At 37.0% G+C, this 21,043-nt stretch overlaps 1 protein-coding gene across 10 annotated transcripts in view; it reads left to right on the top strand.

Moving 5' to 3' along the window:
- pard3bb (par-3 family cell polarity regulator beta b) overlaps positions 1–21,043 on the top strand; it is a 400,101-nt gene that overhangs the window by 223,001 nt on the left and 156,057 nt on the right. For all 10 annotated transcript variants that reach the window (XM_051906928.1, XM_051906931.1, XM_051906932.1 and 7 more), the window contains 2 exons: positions 11,584–11,793; positions 20,336–20,561. In XM_051906928.1, the coding sequence (XP_051762888.1) occupies positions 11,584–11,793; positions 20,336–20,561 (436 nt within the window). The remainder of the gene's footprint in view (positions 1–11,583; positions 11,794–20,335; positions 20,562–21,043) is intronic.

Genomic DNA, 21,043 nt, shown 5'->3' with positions numbered 1-21,043 from the left:
TGTTTTTGAGAGACAGAGAGATGGTCTCATCTCCCTTATATGCTCACCAAATCCCTTATGCTCAGATTTATTTGATAAAAAATACAATAAAAATAGTACTATTGTGAAATATTATTACAATTAAAAATAACTGCTTTGTATTGAAATATATTTTAAAATGCCATTTATTGCTGTGATGGTAAAGCATCATTACTCCAGTCTTCAGTGTCACATGATCAATTCATGAGCTCAAACATTTATTATTATCAATGTTGAAAACAGTTGTGCTGCTTAAACCATACTTTTTTCAGGATTCCCTGATTAATAGAAAGTTAAAAAGAACAGCATTTATTTTTGAGGGACATATTGACCTAAACTGTCAAAAATAAGCAAAAAAAAGGTGTAATAATCAGAAGGACAGATGTACATTTTCATAAAAATAGTACTTTTCTAAAAATGTTTGCAGGAAGCCTTGAGCAAATGTGGCAAAAAGTGAATGTTGTACCCTGTTGTACTCCTCTGAAGTTTGGCTGTGGTGAGCGCAGACTGTGCTGCTTATTGTCTCTTGTGTAATTTTGACTTTGAAAACATACAAGTCACTGCCAAGCACTGGGCTGTTGAGAGTCCTGATGCTACACTGTTCTCTCTCTGTCTCATTTGTGTGTGCCCGCACACTAATCTCTGTACACGATTGAGAGGGAGTTTGTTGTTGATTCAAGTTGAAAGCTGCCATATTTCACTGATTGGAATTGATAGATTAATTTACGCCGTAGAAAGCCATCTGTTTGTTTCTCTGTGTGTGTTAGTGTATTTCCCCAGGTGTACTTGGATGAATTTAGACGCATCCAGATAAACAATGAAGTCACCTCTTCTGGTGTGTAACTTTTATTCATTCATCTCTGTTAGTCACAGTTGATTGTGAAGGTGCTGCAGTGTTGTGCGTACGTGTGATTGTTCAGTTAGCTTTGCTCCAGATTGTGACTGAAAATATCACAAATTTGTTAGTCACTATTTGAGTCAGACACCAAAACTTCATTTTGAATCTGATGATGAATCATTAATTAATGACATCTTTAGAGTTTCAAGCTAAGAAGAATTTGTATTCAGTGAAATTAAAAATGTATCTAATTTTAATTAATATTTTTTTACTTTAAAACAGTGGTTCTCAACCTTTTTGGCTACAAGGCCCCCCCACTGTCCACAACAATATTTGAAGGCCCCATGACTTCTCCAGTTCTTTGTGATTTGTTGAATAAGGATTAGGGATAAGGATTTATGGAAATATTTGTCACTCACAATTTCTAACCGATAAAAGTATTTTAGAGCTTGGCATACAGTTGCGCACAAATGTATTCAACCCTCTTAACTTGCAAGACATTTTGCTGCTGAGAACAAAATTTTATGAAAACAATTAATCTATGTCATCAGTAAACTATTATACAAAGTTTATTAAAATACATTTGAGTGATTCCGAGAATGTAAAGTTGATGAAAAATGAAAGATAATAAATAAATAAAAATCAAATGGCTCTAAACGTACATGTACAAAATTATTCAACCCCCAAAAGTCAAATTTTTGTGCAGAATCTTTTATTCTTTATAACCTCCAATAAATGCTGCCTGTAAGTGTTTAGAAGCTTCTGTCACCACTCTACTGCAATCGTGGCCCATTCCTCGCTTGAAAAAGCTTCCGGATCACTGATAGTCTTTGGTTTCCATGTTACCACTGCTTTCTACAAATTCCACCAAATATTTTCAATGAGATTTCAATCTGAAGACTGTACTGGCCACTCAAGAACATTCTACGACTGATCCCTGAACCAAGTTTGAGTAGATTTGGATGTATACTTTGGGACGGCTGTCCTGCAGGAAAGTCCATCGATCATCGAGCTTCAGACTCTGCACCAAAGGCATCATCATCTTTGCCAAAATGGCTTGATACTTCAAATAATTCATGATGTCCTTCATACAGTCAAGACTTCTACTTCCTGCAACAGCCAAGAACCCCCATAACAAGAATGGAGCACCTCCATGTTTGACTATGGAGATGGTGTTCTTCTGCTCATAAGCTTTGCAGCTTTGCCGAATGCCACTCTTGACCAAGAAGAACATAAAAGGCTGACTTGAATATGCTTAAATTCATTTGGATATAACTGGAGTTGTGGAAGAATGTTTTATGGAGAGATTTTGGAACATTTTGGACCCATGAATCAAACTGGAACATTTTGGACCCATGAATCAGCGGTGCGTCTGGTGCAAAAAAGGCAACGCTTATGTGAAGAACACAGGTCTAGAATTTTCCAGGTCTAGAAATCACACTTATAAAATGAGGTTACCACACATATTTATTTTAAGAGCATGAACCCCGGTTCTTCAAAGAAAGCATAAAAAAAATAAATTAAAAAAAAGTTATTTAGAAGGTTAATTAAAACAAGAAATATCTTGATTTTTAGGTATTTTGTCTCATTAATGCTCGTTTGTCTTATGTTAAAGGGGTCATTAACTAAGAAATCAAATTTTCCTTGAGCTTTTGATTTATAAGAGGTCATCATACTATAAGAATATCCTGTAAGTTTCACAACTGAAAACTTTCTTGTTAGTCCAAAAACAGCTTTTAATGTTACCAAGTCCAGCGGACGACTCGTCCTGGAATGTGCCTATTTATGACGTAATAGATAGGTGAAAGACCTCCTCTGCAAAAGAAAATCAACACCTACTTCACCATTGCAACTTTGGCCCTGCCCACTGGCGTTAGTGAGATGAGGAAGAGAGAAGAGCACAAGATCACTCACTGGACTAAAAATAACACGTTCCAAAGGATCCTAATGCTAGTAATTTTGTTATTTTATGTATTTTCAACATAAAATGTCTCAGTTGAGCATTATTTATTTTTTATGCGGTACATTTCACTGTGGATTCTTTGGTAAATCAGTCGCAATTAATTTTGCTAACAGACATTTACAATATGGACTCGACAGTAATGCGACAACATGCAAGTAACCGTGTTAATTCTAATGCCTGATCTGTGACTAGTGATTTCTGATTTGTAATGATTCATGTACAGTCAGATGTTCTTTGTCTATGTGCCAGTAAATCAAACCAGTGATGACTTAACGGTCAACTTCACGTTGTTTCTCTTAGTTGGATGAAAATAATCTGTTATTTAAACCGTAATTAAATTATAAATAGAAAGCGATCAAAGAACGCTCCCTTTGCAATCGCTGGAGCTGTCAATCAAACAGCACAAGTTTATCAGTGACTGAATTCTGGACTCGCGCCAATGTTAGTGTGCAGAAATTGAGTTGCAATGACAAGATCGCTACATTCATGTGCTCAAAATGTCTGTGATTCATCACTGCAACCTTTCATGCCACAATCTATATATAATGCCATAGATCTAAATATAATCAACACTTTACACGATTAGTTAACCTTGAGAGCTGTAATAGTAAAAACGTGCTAAAAAATTTTGAGAGAGTTAAACATGTAATACTTAGCTATTTCATATGCAAAGATGTTAGCCAATCACAGCAGTGGGCGTTTACACTGAAGTCTCACAGCAGACACGCCCCTTAAAACAGAGCGTTCAAATCAGAGGGCTAAAATCAGGGTAGGAAAAATGCCTTTTATTTCTAAATTATGACAGTTTTTGGTAACACTTTATTTTAGGGTCTTTTAACTAGTTGCTTATTAGCATGCATATTACTAGAATATTGGCTGTTTATTAGCAATTATTAAGCACATATTAGTGCCTTATTCTGCGTGACCTTATTCTACATTCTTAATCCTACCCAATACCTAAACTTAACAACTATTGATAAGAAGTAAATTAGGAGTTTATTGAGGGAAAAGGCGTAGTTAATAGTGAATATGTGTTTCCTATTCTAAAGTGTTACCCAATTTTTTATGTAAAAATCATACAAACAGTATAAGTGCACCACAGGAAACATTCTAAAACAATAAAACATGCAGTTCATGACCCCTTTAAATCATAAATCATCAGTCACCTTTGAAGGTTTTTTTTTAGGCCCCCTATTGGGCCCCGCCCCCTGTCTAAGAACCACTGCATGAACTAGACTAGAGGACTAGAGTCCTGTTATATGTGTTCCTCCACTTGTCCTTCTGTTCGTGGCACATTCAGTCAGCTCAGCTCACACTCATAGATCTGTGGGGCCCGACACTCACACTCACACATTCAAAACCAGCCCTGCCTACAGTGATCGAGCTCATAATGAGTTTCTGATTGATCGATACAATCTTTATTACATCAAAATAAGATGAAAGCTCTGTCTGGGAGGGTTTCTCTGTCTCGTGCTGGTATGAGGGCGAGGTTTAATGGTGTGTGCTGGTTACCAGTGCAAGTGACCATCCATCACCCTGCACTCAAAAAGTGACAGACCCCTCCACCCACAGCCATCAGTCTCCGCGAGCCAGCGACCTCTGCTACACCCCCTTACACACGCTAACCCAATAAAGGTGATCCGTAATTATGAGATGCCTTTTAAAGGTCTGCCGTAGGCAATTATCAAAGCCATACATCTCTCGCTGCGAAAATACCATAACAGCCCAGGATTACAGGTTTTTAATACCTGCGCTGTAGTGATTGATGCCATCCGGTAGGATGGAGAACGGGGTTTACAGTTTGTGTAGGATATCAGAGAGTGTCTGAACTGTAACTGGTATATGTGTCTCTATCCTCTCTTCCTGCCTGAATACTCCATTGAGTTTGATTGACAGACTCTGGGACATGAGGTATGTAGGAGTATAACTCACAGAAAGCTGCTTCCTGAACCCAGCACTTATGAACCCAGAGTAAGTGTTTCTGAGTGTGGCAGGAGAACATAAGTGACACTAAGACAGCTGACCTTTCAAATGGTGATTCGCTCCACATTTCTTTTCTTCTAACTTCCACCACAGGAGATTCACCTTTGGCGTGACAGACTTCAGTCGACCCTCTCTTTACAGTGTCTGTTAAATGTGTATTGAAACATAGGCTGTGTCTGAAAGCTGCAAAATGCTGCCTCCGTAGGCAGCATATGGAGGTAGGAAGGCAACAATAGATGTATAGATGTATTTTTCACTGCCTTTGATATCCCACAATCCTGTGCTTTCGATTCCGTGACAGTTGAGCTAAAAAATAAATATGGCATCTGAAAAGTTGTGTTGGTTGTAAGTTTGTGTGTAAATACACTTTTTTTTTTTTTTTTTTTTAACCAACTTTTCACACGTTTGATGTAATTTCTAGCGAGAAATGAGTATTGTAGTAGGTCAATATTCATTTAGTTCTCAACAAAGCTCTCTTTATTTTTTGTAGGTCATTAAACCGTCGCGCTTCCTCAGAAGTCAGTTTCGTGAGGTACTTTCTTGCACAGACTTTGCCTGCAAAGTCATTGCCTGATAGGGCAGCATGGTCCACTGCCTAAGATTTTGGATGCAGTTAGTTCACTCGGCGGCCATCTTGTCAGCACCTCAGAGCTGCTATTTGCTGCAGGAATGAGTCTTAAAACTCTAAAATGAGTTAGAATTTTTTCTGCTTCAAAATGACCTCTAAAGATTCCAGATGACTTTTAGATATTATTTGACAGAATTCAGTGATTTAAAAATAAATAAATAAATAAATAAAAATTTAGACCACAGACACCATTGTTACATACTGAATGCTAAAATCTTTTTCGAAATGTTAATACTCCAATATATATTCATATTTTGAAAATCTCAAGGCTATCTCACAACCAATTTGTACATATTTTATGAGGTGGCTAATTCGTACGAATTCATACAATTTGTCTAAACCCCAGTGACGGGTAGGTTTAGGGGCGGGGTTAGGGGTAGGTCATTCGTACGAATTCATACAAATTTGGCAACTCATAAAATACGTACGCTTTAGCAAAAAAAAACGCACAAATTCGTACGAGTGCACCTTATTGCTTATGTACAACCTCACTCGTACGAGTTTGTGCGTTTTTTTTTTTTTAAATAAAAAACGGTTACTACACAAGACAAATATTAAAACCAAAAATATGTAACAATGCAACTTACTAAAAGCCTTCCTTCCGCTGGAAAAAATTGTCCATGACCGTGAACAGCAACAGAAGTTACATTATTACGCCATTAGATGGCGGCAAAGACTGTCTTTATGAGTGTGTCAGTCAGTAGCAAAGACTTTTACATTGAAAAGACTGAATTGTTGTGAACACAGAACAAGACGCAACTGACAAATGCTTTGACTAGCGCTGTCAGTCACGGGAAAACCCCTTAACTGTTAAAAGGACAAGATAATACATCGGACTTGACCTGAAGGAAAACGTTAAATCTGAATGCAGGTAATAATCTCTTTCTCACAGTACTCTTCTACATAATATGGTAAGCTTCAATGAACAATTTCAATTGAGAGCATACAGTTTACGTTGCTAAGAGTGGTTGCTAAGGGTGTTGTGTAGTAAAACACAGAACCGTTGGGTAAAGCGGTCATAGCTATTGACCAATCAGAATCTAGTAGAATGGTATGTGAATTGAGATGCAGCCCTAGTCTCTGTTTTTGTTTCCTTAAATCAGGTGAGACTACATTTAAAAGCCCCGCCCCCTTTTCAGCATGTACGTGGGTCTGATTAAAGCGTAGTATCCCGAGACACATATTTAAACTCTCCTCCTCTGAGCCAAAAGTTTTGGAGACCTTTAGAGAGCAGACCTCTCAAAAGCTGCTTAATTCCATCAGCAGGCCGTGGGACAGAAGTAATTACGTTTATGACACGAACTGTGCTCGTAGAGAGAACATTTCAGTCACGCTGGCTGGTACATCAGGGGCCTGCTATTTATAAACCTCCTCTCACACAAATCCAGCCCTGCACTGAGTCTGGAGCTCAGCTGCAGCGGACCTCTCCCACTCTCTGACGCTCCGCACTGCTGCTAATGAACTTTTCCCTATGATACACCACAGCCGTGTGCTTGAAAGTCCAATTTAAGAGTGGTTTGCTTTGGTCCTTTCTGGTTAAATTTCAGGATTAGCCCTTGTTGAGTGAAACTTGTTCTTTCAAAGTAATTCAGGTTTTCAGGGCTGTGGCCCGTTCTCAGTGCTCATTCTCACAATTGAAGGTATACTCTATCCAAAAATGAAAGTTCTCTCATCATTTAGCCATTCTTTCATCAGATGAACACAACTGAAGATTTTTAGAAAAATAATCTATCTCTGTGAGTCTATATCAGGGCTCTTCAAGTAGTTTCATTAGAGGGATGGATTATATCACAATTATTATCATCAAATCAAAAAATTGAGGTGGGCCGGGGAGAGAGGGGGCCTTATTGGTAAGAATTATTTTATTTATAATTATTAGGCTTAAATGAAAATATTCTCACAGTGAGACTTGGTAACCACAGGTAAAACCATACATGGCTACTCACTGCCACTGTCAAATGATATTATATTATGATATGTTAGACCTATAAAAAATGCCTAAACACAGGTAAAAACTACACCTTAACAAAGAAATGAATTATTCCCCTACCCACTTAATAAATATATTGCAATATAAATGGCTATAACATAGTATTCAATATAAATATTCCACATTTCCACAAACCATGATAAATTACTACAGTTCATTCATGGTAAATGTTTGTAAGGGTGGTGATTTTGGGATTTAAAAGTCTGCTATCTTCATTCATGGCACATTTCTCCTGTTTTCCTCATCAGTCTTGTTGGGAATGTTGAGGCTGTTTTATCCTATTTAAAATTAGTTTAATCATCGAGTGATTTGTGGTTTGTAACCGAGAGGTGCGTGTCCAATTGAAACGCTTCTCACTGGATGTCGCAACGCTGTTTAATAATGGTATCCGGGACCGGGAATAAACGCAGCTCCTTTAAGCTTTTGTTCTGTTGTCCACTGGACCGTGCTGTGCAGTTCAATGTAAACTAGTGAAACACCTGAAAACAGCGCTATTTGTTTTGTATTTGTTGTTACTGACTGAGAAACAACTTCAGATGATTCAGTGACAGAGCGGTCCGAACGAATCCAGATTGTTTCAGATCGTTATGCAAGTGCGTTTGGACAATTCACAGAAAAGAAAGAATTGAGACAAATGACGGATTTATTCACGTATGATAGGTATCGCTGGTTCAGTCGACAGAAATACGGGACACACATAACTGCTGAAATATTTGCACAGAAAACATTTCTCAGGTCAGTCGGAGGAGCGTGCATGATGCGAACAGTGTGTATAGCTGTACAGCTGCATGCGCCACTGCGGCCACGTATCTAACCAAATTTAGCCGCACCGCCAGGAAAAGAGGAGGGAGGTTGGGGTACCCTCGGGCCAGATGAAGATGATTGGCTGGCTGGATTTGGCCCGCTGGCCGCCAGTTGAAGAGCCCTGGTCTATATAATTTAAGTGTATGAGACCCCCCAAAGTTGACACTTCAAAAACCACACAAAATAAGCACAATTATTATTATTATTATTATTAAATTTTATTTAACATGGACATCACAGTTACATTGGACAAACCATATGCACTTGCTTAAGTGTTTTAGCACACATGCTAATTTTCAACATCAGTCCACAGGAAGCTTTTCAGAAAGCAAAAAAAAAACAAAAAAAAAAAAAACAGTAACAATAACAATGCTAATAATAATAAATAATATTAACAATGTTAACAATAAAAGTAATACTAACAATACTAATAAAGAAAAAAGTGAAAAAGAAAAAAAAAAAAATATATATATATATATATATATATATATATATATTACAAGAAAAAATAAAGAAGAGACAGTACATTCAGAATTATTTACATGCACGCAGGTTCATAAGTTCACGCTTGACATAAATGCTAGCATGTTGTGAAGTGTGATGTAAGCACTTTCTGAAACTCGTGCAAAAAGTGATACAGTAGCACAGAGGACATCCCTTCTCACGTTTATATCACGCTGCACAACGTGCTTATATATAAGATATTAATGTGTGAGATACTATTATTTAACTGTTGGCTTCTTAATATCTTGTTGTTGAGAAAATGGACTCTTAAGATTACAAAAAAAAAAAAAAAAAAATCTTTTATTTGATTGAATTAAGTGATTTAATAAACACACACTACCTTTTAAAAGTTTGTGGTAGGGTGTTTTTTTTATGTTATGGAGCCCATAAAGGGACATGGTGGTGGAAAAAATTTGGGATGGGAACAAAAAGTATTTTTTAAAGCTTTTGCTTTCTCTAGCAAAACTTTTGCGTTACCCTGAGTAACTTTGCGTTTCTTCGCAAAACTTTTGTGTTCTCTCAAAGATGTTTTCTTTCCCTCGCAAAACTTTTGCGTTCTCTCACAAACTTTTGTTCTCTCGCAAAGATATTTGCGTTCTCTCGCAAAACTTTTAGGTTCTTTTGCAAAGATATTTGCGTTCTCTCGCAAAACTTTTACGTTCTCTTGCAAAGATATTTGCGTTCTCTTGCAAAGATATTTGCGTTCTCTTTCAAAATTTTTGCGTTCTCTCGCAAAACCTGTTGTGAGTTCGGACAAACACTTCCTGTTTAATTTCCCTCTGGCAGTGGTTCAGACAGCTCCGTACATTAACCTTTTGGCAAGGTTTTAACGTAAGCGAAAGACACCTGAACTGGATATGGGCAACATATTAACCGATTCTTTATTAGTAGTGTTTTTGTAAGTAGTCTGGAGTAACAGCTGCTGAAAATTCAGCTTCGCCATCACAAAATTTAAATTATATTAAAATCTGTGTTTCTCTGGTTCTTTGTAGCGTCTAACTCAAAATGAGCATGTCCCATATATATCCACATATCCTTTGTCATCCTTTCATCAACTTTCATTTCTTGTCAAACTTCAAAGTGTGGCATCTGTTGTAATGTTACATGGAGACTTTCTCATCCAGCTGTGTCCTCATCTCCGTCCACCCTCGCTGTCTCTCAGCGTCCCATTCCTCATCTCTCTCTCTCTCTCTCTCTCTCTCTCTCTCTCTCTCTCTCTCTCTCTCTCTCTCTCTTTCTGTACCATATCCCAAATTATATGTGCATAAATTTCTCCTGTGTCATAATCCTGAGAGCAGAAAGCATGCAGCTGGGTCAGGCTTGGCTCATCTCGTCTGGCCATCTCTGGCAGTTTGGAGGCCACACAGATTAAACGACTGATCCCACTTCCACTTTCATTTAAACGACCATTAGCCAAACAAAAAGGGGGCCGGTGCCGGCAGCAGGCCAGGCTGATTGGAATTCCAGTGAGGCGCACCACCTGTCGATACAATGATTTCCTGATTCATGAATGCATTCTAGGAGCTGCAGCGCTTTAGCTAATGATTCTGGGTGTAGAGATGTATGGAAAAGGGTGGGGTCGACGAAAGTAAGGATGGAGTTATGCAGAGATAGAAAGGAGGGAGATAGAAGAGAGAGAGAGAGAGGGATGGTGCTTCTGATTGATGGAGAAACGAGTCCCAGGCTTGAGCTCTCATCCATCATTCCCTGTGGAGACGCATGTTTAAAAAGTCATTTTCATTAGAGGAGAGAGAGTGTTTACAATCACACACACACACACTCACAAACACACATACATGCTCAGTCTTATAAAGATTCACCTTTGGCACTTCAAACATTATTAACGTTTTGCTTTGTCTTCTTCCCAGAATGCATTTGGGAAACGCTCCAGTAGTCTCTATTGACCCACCATCTTTGATTAGCAATCAAATCACAGAAACAAATGAGTGAGCCTTCCATAAAGCACAAGAATTAGATTAACATTTCCTAATACCAGTGATTGCTAGGCAGCAGAATGTAGTTGTGAAGTTTTAGTTAAGTTTAGGTTTGGTTTTGCAAAAATGTAAAGCCACTTTGCTGTTCACAGCAAAGTGAACAGCAAAGCAGATCTAAGAAAGAAAATCATGCAAGTAGTATGGAAATAAATGCAAAAAAGAAAACCAATTGCAGTGTAGTATGCAAATAGTACAATGGCGTCATCACCGACAGCTATATTTTGAATGACAAACATACTTTTAGTGAAAGTTAAAAGAATATTTCAGGTTTAGTACAAGTTAAGCTTAGTTGACAGCATTTGTGGCATAATGTTGATTTCAGTTGTCAATAGTATAGTCACAAGATGCAAAATATATGTGTTAACCTGAAAAAAATAAATTAAAAAACTTAATCTAATCTTTTCTGTGTAAAGTTTTATCAATAATGTAACCAGGTTTGTTTGTTTTTTTCTCTTATGCCTCACATTTAAATCCTTCAAAAACTGACACGGTTTACTACCATTGTAAGTACCTACTGTAAATGACTTTAAAAAAAATATTTATTTATTTATTTTAGAAATGAAAGTTGTTTCTTTTTTTATTGTAATAACATCATGCTACAAAAGCTGTCAATTTCGTTAACTTGTATTATTGCCAGGAATATTGATTCAATGAGAGATTTTCAACTTTAACCTTAAATGTCTTTATTATCAAATTTACATGACATAAATAGCACACAAAACAATGATCTAATAACAAAGTTTAAACAGAGTCTGTACATATATTTTGGCCTGAATTGATTGCAGAAATGTGTGGAGATTTTGGCTGGCAGTTGAATTATCATAATATGTGTTTTTATTTTTCCTCTTTGTTTTGTCTCAGTGAGCGGTGGGGTTGAGTTGGGACCCACGTTAGGCCTAAAGAAGTCCAGCTCTCTAGAGAGTCTGCAGACTGCCATGACAGAGGCCAAGAGAAACGAACTGCTGCCCTTCCACAGGCCCCGCCCACACATGGTTAGAGGGCGTGGCTGCAACGAGAGCTTCCGAGCAGCAATCGACAAGTCATATGACGGACCGCCAGAGGATGATGATGGTGAGCACCCACAATGCAGCAGCAAGGTTTTTTAAGATGCAAAGATGATTTAAAGGTGCAGTGTATCATGGCACCCGCTTTTGTGCCGCTTTTCAATATCCAATTATTTTAAAAATAGACTGTTTTTCGACCAAACAAACAAAAGTACAGACTTACAATTAAGTTTATATATATATTTTATATATATATATATATATATATATATATATATATATATATATGTCTTTAAAGGAAGTCTCTTATTCTAACCAAGTCTGCATTTTTTTTTATTCAAAATAAAAACAGTAATATTGTAATATATTATTACAATTTAAAACAACTGTTTTTTTTTTTTGTTTTTTTTTTTTGATATCTTTAAAAAAAAAAAAACTGTATTTCTGTAATTTTCAGCATCATTACTCCAGTCTTCAGTGTCACATGATCCTTCAGAAATCATTCTAATATGCTGATTTGCTGCTCAAGAAACTTTTATTATATTATCAGTGTTTAAAATAGTTGTGCTGCTTGGTGTTTTTGTGGAAACTAATACTTTTTGATGAATAGAAAGTTCAAAAGAACATAATTTATTTGACATTAACATTTATAAATGTATTTACTGTCACTTTTGATCAATTTAATGCATCCTTGCTGAATAATATTATTAATTTCTCTCTCTCAAAAATAATCTTACACTAACCCTTTCTCTGACCCTAAACTATTGAATAGTAGTGTAAATAGAAAAATAAATAAATGAAAATATGAAATAGTAAGAATTAGAAATAAAAGATGTGGTACTTTTTAAGACATTTGGAGTTGCTATATTCCACATTTCACTTTGATCCTCATAGACTCCCATAAGTCTGTAGTTGAACATGGTTATACATAGGTGCTAGATCAGTATTTGTAGTGATTGTAGATTTGTGTGAGTGAAGTCAGTGTGTGGCTGTTGAGGGAGAGTAATTGAGAGTAAAGAGTTTGGCTTTGTCCCTGTCATGTGCTTCCTCTTCCCACACACCAGCCTAATTGGCCCTTCCGTGAGACGACAGACTACAGACATGTGGCGAAAGAAGGAGAGAGTGTGAGAGAGGAGAAGGGTTGTTCATTATGGTCAGTGCGAACAGATACGGCACAGCTGAAGATCCCGTCTCATGCACACACATATCCTGATGCAGTATCTAACTTACTTATTCATGGAGATCAAGATAAAACCGGATTGAGATCAAGATAAAACTCTTTGTTGTAAGACTTTCTCTGAAATTTTAAAATGAGATGTAGTTCAATTGTGCCACTCAGGATGACCTAGTTATGAGTTCATAGCTTCAAAACAAACTCATTATCACAAATTATCAGGTTATTTTCTCATTTGCTCATGGACGTGTGATTAAATCTGCTGTTTTTCATGATGTGGAGATACCACACATACACTTACGTGTGCACACCAGATCTTCTGGTCAAGAAAACAGCGGCAGCTTATTACTAATTACTGAGGACGGTAATTAGGCACACAGCGTTCCACTCACTTCTCATTATTGTCCCTGTTGTGGGATGACAGTCTGCCTGCAGAATTTGAACATCACATTCTAATCAGCCAGTGTGTGTGTGTGTGTGTGTGATTATATACATACATATGTTTATCAATCTATTTTTGCATACCCTTGTGAAAAAAGAAGTTGCATACTTTTAAAAAGAGTACTTATTATGAAAAAAAATATGCTAAAGAATATACTAAAGTGTGAACTGAATGTAATGTTTTCAGACACTTAATTGCATGTTAATTGAAATTAAATGACAATGTTTTAGTTTAAATTTATATTAAATTCAGGTAGCTGAATTTTATAGTGTTTTTGACCCAATTAAGTGGGACTTGAGTACATCTTTATATATAACTTCATAATTACTTTTATTGTCTTTGAAATGTGGTTAAAATGTACTGCTGAATCTATTTACACTTAAGTGCCACTTTATTTCATTAATACAATATCATCTGAAAAAAAAAAATGTATATGGTATTTAAGATTTGAAGTACACTACAAGTGCACATTCAGTGCAATTGAAGGGTTAGTTCACCCAAAAGTGAAAATTCTGTCGTTCCACACCCGTAAGACCTTTGTTCATCTTCGGAACACAAATGAAGATATTTTTGATCAAATCCGATGGCTCAGTGAGGCCTGCATTGACAGCAAGTTAATTTACACTTTCAAACGCCCATAAATGTACTAAAGTTATATTTAAAACAGTTCATGTGACTACAGTGGTTCAACCTTAATGTTATGAAGCGACAAGAATACTTTTTGTGTGCCAAAAAAACAAAATAACGACTTTATTCAACAATATCTAGTGATGGGCGATTTCAAAACACTGCTTCATGAAGTTTCGAAGCTTTATGAATCTTTTGTTTCAAATCAGTGGTTTGGAGCGCCAAAGTCACGTGATTTCAGTAAATGAGGCTTCGTTACGTCATAAGTGTTTCGAAATTTCAATTGTTCACGTGAGTTTGGCAGTTTGATACGCGCTCCGAACCACTGATTCGAAACAAAAGATTCGTAAAGCTTTGAAGCTTCATGTTCAAGTTTTAAATATAACTTTAGTACCTTTCTGGGCACTTTAAAATGTTAATTGTCTGGCTTGCAATGCAGGCCTCACTGAGCCATCGGATTTCATCAAAAATATCTTAATTTGTGTTCCGAAGATGAACGAAGGTCTTACGGATGTAGAACGACATGAGGGTGAGTAATTAATGACAGAATTTTCATTTTTGGGTCAACTAACCCTTTAAGCACACTTCTTTTTCTTTTTAGGGTATGTCACTCAGGGTTCCCACTCGTCCTGGAAAATTGATGACAAACTTTCCAGTCCTGGAAAACACATGGAAAATTAGAGAAAATGTAAAATGTCCTGGAAAATCTTGTTGTTGTCCTTGAAAATCAATTTTTAAAAAGTTTGTTTTTCCTATAGCCGAGAACAAAGAGTTAGTTACAGAAAGTGTGATGTTCAGGATTGCTGAGTTTTGACAGTATTTTCAATGATGATGTTTAGTCTTGTGTTGCCACTTGCAGCAGTTAGCTAATGCTATTAACTGCTTAAATGTATGCAGCAAATGTTAATTGGTAGCAGCTACCTAATTTGGTAACTTGCTAACTAATAATTTTGATGCGATATAAGGTCAGTTAGAGATTCATTGTGCAGTGTAGCCAGCTTCATTGATTTTAACAGGAGTTTTCACAACAGCGCAGAACTTTGCGCTGAAGTGATTGACAGCTACGGTGGTTAAAAAGGGAAAATCTGTATATAACCCATTCACAATTTGAAAAACATTTTTCATGCTGCTAAGTATACACACTACAAAGTTTTGGGAATGACTGACTTATTTAAATGTGGGATTAAGTCCAAAATTGTATTGATTGACATGGTGATAACCAGCATTGGGCGGAACAGAAAATTCTAATGTCAAAATAGATGTGTGCATTGTGTAAATACTATTACATATTCTATTACGTGTTATGGGTTTCTTTGTTATTCATCGACTTTGTCTTTGACTAATATATTTATTTTCAAAACATTAAAATAGTTATAATATTTTTTTGCTATGATATGGACACTGGTACCGAGAACAATTTGTCATAATGTATGATTAAGAGCTCATATTAAAAACTGATTTTATAGTTAAGTCATGGCAATAAACTATGGAAACTTGTTTCTGCCGCTGAATTAAAAAAAAGGTAATTGCAACTTTTTATATCAAAATTCTAAAAAATTCTTGCAATTGCGAGTTTACGTAATTGTGATATAAATTCACAATTGCTTGATATAAAGTCAGAATTGTGTGATATAAACTAGCAATTATGTTATAAAGTCAGAATTATAAATTGCATAATTGTGATATAAACTCGCAATTGCAAGAAAAAAAGTCAGAATAATGAGATACAAAAAAGGTAATTGCGACTTTTGTTTTATTATTAATATTCTGTGGCGGAAACAAGCTTCCATAGTCATTATGTATGATTAAGAGCTCATATTAAGAACTGATTTTATAGTTAAGTCATGGCAATAAAGACTTAAGAGAGCAATATATTACTTTAGGGCGTGATCTTTGTCATATAAAAATTTAAAATGTCCTGAAAAGTCCTGGAAAATGATCGCTGAAAAAGACTGGGAACCCTGAGTTTCCATCCTTTTCTGTGTTCTGAATACTAATCCATGCTTGATTGTTTGTCCTTGTTCCCTTTATATGATAATGTCGGATCTGGTTTAAGCAGCTTAGATTACAATCTTTATTTGTGGTGGAGTTTGTTTATGTGACATTCACACAGTGTCGCCATTGAATGACATGAACCATCGGCGTATTACAGGGACAAATCCCCCTGGAGCAACCTGGGGTTAAGTGCCCTGCTCAAGGGCACAATGGTGATATTCTCAGCCTCAGACAGCACATCCATCGACAGCCCATGAAATGTTCCGATGTATATTGCATATAAAGTAGCAAGAATTTACTGAAAATCCCTGGTTCAAGTCTGATTGGCTGCTACACAACTTCAGGAGTCAGGGTGCAGGTTTTAATCAGATTTACCAAGAAACAGTCATACTTACATGTTATTGGGCTGCCAAATGCTTTTGAGGAAGAACTAATCACCAGATTTATGGGATCAGGTATTTAGAATTGTTTTAAATTAGATATTAGATATTCACTGGCAGATCTGAACATTCTGATTTTGTTTTATATCTTTGTGAAATAGTTGGTACTTATTATCAGGCCTAGATGGAATTTGCTATTCAAGTGCACAGTTGTTAAGAAATGGAATCTTTAAGAATTCTGGTTCCAATTTCTCTTAACTGTTCCAGTTCCTGAATGACTCAACGAGTCTTTTAATACTTTTGAGGAAGAAATATTTGGGGAAAAAAGAAATGCAATTCAATGCCAAATGATGAGATCATTTCAGTAATAAATTTAAAACTATTCTTGCAAAAGGTGTTAGGGAATTTGCTGACTTTTTGGAAAATTCATGCAGTGTTCGAACCTGAAACTTCCAGTTGCGAACCTTGAGCCTTAACCACTACACCACCAGCCCAATGAAAAAATCAAGAGGATGCATTCTACTAAGAGGCCTTCTCACATGGAGAAGAAACCATATAAATATCAAAGGCCATACATCAGTGAAGATGATAAACAGAGAGGCATTTAAGGAAGGGATTTATTTCCCTTTGAAATGGTTTCCATTATTTCACTTTGAGCTCACAGCAGTGTCATTATAGCTTTATTATGTAAGGCTTTCAGAGCATAGGTACTGCTCTCTAAGTCTTCAAGCCCTGCTCTTTTAAAGTGTTTTCATATTGAAACGTGAGCATGATGGGAAATATCTCCCCTTTTTTCTTTATCCTTTCTCACCAGTTTTTCTCCGGCGTTCGGCATTGTATTCAGCGGATTGATATTTACAATAAGCCTTTGCGCTGGTCCGAACAAAAGAGTTTTCTGATGCATATTAGAGAAGTGGAAGCTGGAGCAGGCCTTTGAGGTTCCTCTGTGTCTCTGAATAATAGGGCGGCTGTACAGTCATTACCGAGCCGCCCGCTTCAATGATAGTTTAAACAGCGGATCGGCGTTTGTTTGTGTAGAAATCAGGCCATGGGGAAACGGATGCTGCTGTTGGCCTTGGACTAAGCCTCGGAAGAACCAACTTGTCCTCGAACCCGTTTGTGTCGGAGAGGCTCAGAGAGAGTTTTGCATGTTGTTCTTTTTTGTTTTATTTTGTTTATCGCTGTCTTTCAAGATTGAACCGGTTTAGAGTCATAGTGAATGCAAAATATTCTGTATCACCAAGTAAGTGGAGTTTATTTTTCATGACTTTCCTGTTCCTGTTGCAGATCAGTGCACGTAAAAGTTACGGGGCATAACACAATTGTGTAGTGCACAGTGGTTAAGGAAGGGAATCGGGAAGAATTCTGGTTCTTATTAACTATTCCGGGTCCTTAACGGTTTAATTCACTGATTCTATTAATACTTTAGAGGAAGGAATATTTAAAACTATTATTGCAAAAGGTGTTAAGGTGCAGACTTTTTAATGACTGTTCATTCTCTTTGGAAGGGCCATAAATTCAATCTAATATTTGGCCTTAACTATATATTAAATTACTCCAAGGCATCCCATTTGTCCAAAACAATATTCAAAGGTCCCAAGCTGAGATGTACCTCTGATACTTCTGTTGTAGTAGAAATAAATAAACCCAAAATATACTGTCATTTTAATCTTTATTTTTGGTGTTTTTGTTTACATTTTCATTATTTTAATATAACTCAATTTAAATAATTTTAAGACTTATCGGGCCCCCCTGGAAGTTTGCTGAGGTCCCCTGGTTGAGAACCACTGTATTATATAATACTAAAACAAACAAACAAACAAACAAATGTCTTAACATATTTCTTTGTTATTTTATTCTTTTAAAAATACTGCTCATAATTTGAATATTTTAATTAAAAGCTCCTTACACCATGTCTACACTAGAAGCAGCGCAGCGCGACGCGACAAATTCCCGACAGCTGCTTTACAATGGTCGGTTTGTCACGTTCATTGTAGACAGCTTTTAGCTGTTGCGGCGCGACATGGCATGAAAAAAGTTGCGTCTGGTGTAGACACAGTGTTAGAGTAATTTGTTCACAAGTTGGACTAAACTGGTTGTGTTGTGTGTTTGGATTCACAAATAATTCTGTCAATTGGTCAATTAAAGGGTTAGTTCACCCAAAAATGAAATTTGTGTCATTAATTACGCACCCTCATGTCGTTCCACACACGCAAGACCTTCTTTCATCTTCCAAACACAAATTAAGATATTTTTGATGAAATTCGAGAGGTCCATCAAAAGAAAGAGACAGAGAAGGCAGCATAATTACCACATCCAGAACAGTAGTAAAGACATCGTTAAAATAGTCCACGTGACTACAGTGGTTCAACTTTAATGTTATGAAGCGACAAAAATAACCACTTTATTCAACATTTTCTTCTCTTCCCTGTCATTCTCCTACGCTGTTTACATTGTAGACACAGTGCAGCGCTTTCAGAAGCTACATCAGAACGCCAACTCGTCAGAACGCCTTCTACCTCAGAACACCGATCACACGCATGTGTCGTGCTGCTCACATGTACAGCGTCGGCCAATTTTGCGTTCTGACGTAGAACCTGAAAGTGCTGAACTGTGTCTACAATGTAAACAGTGTAGGAGAATGACAGGGCAGAGAAGAAATTTTAGATAATTTTAGAGAAGTTATTTTTGTTTTGTTTTTGCACACAAAAAGAATTGTCGTCCCTTCATAACATTAAGGTTGAATGAATATAGTCACGTGGACTATTTTAACAATGTCTTTACTACTTTTCTGGACCTTGAATGTGGTTGTTTTCTCTTGGGGATCAGAAACCTCCCGGTTTTCATCAAAAATATCTTAATTTGTGTTCCGAAGATGAACGAAGGTCTTACGGGTGTGGAATGACATGAGGGTGAGTAATTAATGACAGAATTTTCATTTTTAGGTGAACTAACCCTTTAAACAGGTTGGCAGATTAAAAGATTTGACATTTATACCTCGTATCAGTTATAGCAACAGCTTTGTCAAATCTTTTGAGAAATATTGTGTCAAATGTTTCAGTTAATTTTCACAATTGTACAGTATATATAATTTACCATTGCATATAAGCGTAAATGTTGGCCACCATGCTCTCTACGCATCAGCATCGGCCATTAAAAAACATATTAGTCGACCAGCAAGCTTTCGGTTTCCAGCCCTGATCTCACTTGTCTCTTCAAGGTCTAATTGTCTTTTCCCTTGTCATATTTTGGCCTGTAAAATACAACTAGCCATCGATAAATCACAGTGTACAGGGCTATCAGGACCTTCCCCTGAGCTACAAGTTGAGGTTTAGTAAGATGGCCGCTGTGAGGCTTATGAAAGACTGATGCTTTTTCGCACGTCTCCTCATCTCTCTTTTAACACACTCTCTGAGGCAGCCTGGTAAACGTACATCTGCTCCCAGCACCGCCGCCACCATCTGACAAACCTCAGAGCACAGACACATAATGCAGCCGCGATTGATCGCCACACACATACAGTGCCCCACAGTGGATAGCCAGTAACAGATGGTTATGTCAGCAGGTTCCTCAGTTACCCAAGCCTCTTTTTTCACATTTTCCAATGCTTATCTTTCTCTTCCTCTTCCTCCGCCTTTTTTATTCAGTTATCTGCATCCCTCCTTTCTTTTTCCTCCAGATTATGATAATTTATGAAGCTCCAGGGCAGATTAGCTGGAAAAATATCTATGAAGAGATCTTTTATATTTCCACGACTCCAACTGAGATATAGGCCACACTAGGGCTAGGCCGTTTGAATGTAAATACATTGTAAATATAGAAATCTGTCAGCCAGTTGAGATTTTATGCCGTTTATACAATGGTAGATATATTTGTGCAGTTTATGGTATATAAACACAAGAAGAAATGAATAATGGATATATTTTGGTTATGCTGCCCAATTGTTGCCCACTATGTTCATATTTTATGTTTGCTTGTTGTATTGAAACAGATGAGGGGTCTGACCAGAGCTCTGGACGAGACACTCCGGCCAGTGGCTCCTCTAGACAAGGTGCGGGAGACAATGAGGAGAACAAGAAAGACAAGAAGAAGAAGGCCAAAGGCAAAAAGAAAGACAAGTTGAAAAGCAAAGGAAAGGAGAAAGAGAAGAAGAAATCAGAAGAGGTCGGTGATGAGTTGGATAAGAAGACCAAGAAGAAAGGATTCGGGTTGCTGAGGTAAGACCTCAGTTCTTTGTGTTTCTATCTCCTTTTGTCTGTCCCTCTCCTCTTCTGTCTTTGTTGTTTTGTGCCTCTCTTAAGAGTTTCCCCAAAAATGAAAATACTGTCATCATTTACTCACCCGCATGCTTTTTTTTCGAAGAGGTATGACTTTCTTGCTTCTGTGGAACACAAAAGGAGATGATTTGAAATACATTCTGGTCACTTTTTTTCTATGCAAATACAATGAAGCTTCAAGCTTCAAAAAGACACAAAAGCACCATAGAAATATTTGTGCACTATATTCCAAGTCTTCATCTTCTGAAGTCATTCGATAGTTTCTTCTGACAAATAGACCAAAATACACTATATTGCCAAAAATTTTGGGGACGCCTGCCTTTACGTGCACATGAACTTTAATGACATCCTATTCTTAATCCGTAGGGTTTAATATGGAGTTGGCCCACCCTTTGCAGCTATAACAGGAAGGGGCCATCCCC

Source organism: Ctenopharyngodon idella, chromosome 9, assembly GCF_019924925.1.
Source record: "Ctenopharyngodon idella isolate HZGC_01 chromosome 9, HZGC01, whole genome shotgun sequence".
In the NCBI taxonomy this organism is placed as follows: Eukaryota; Metazoa; Chordata; class Actinopteri; order Cypriniformes; family Xenocyprididae; genus Ctenopharyngodon; species Ctenopharyngodon idella.
Note: the sequence above shows the minus strand (reverse complement) of the source record. Positions and strands in the feature narration are given on the sequence as shown.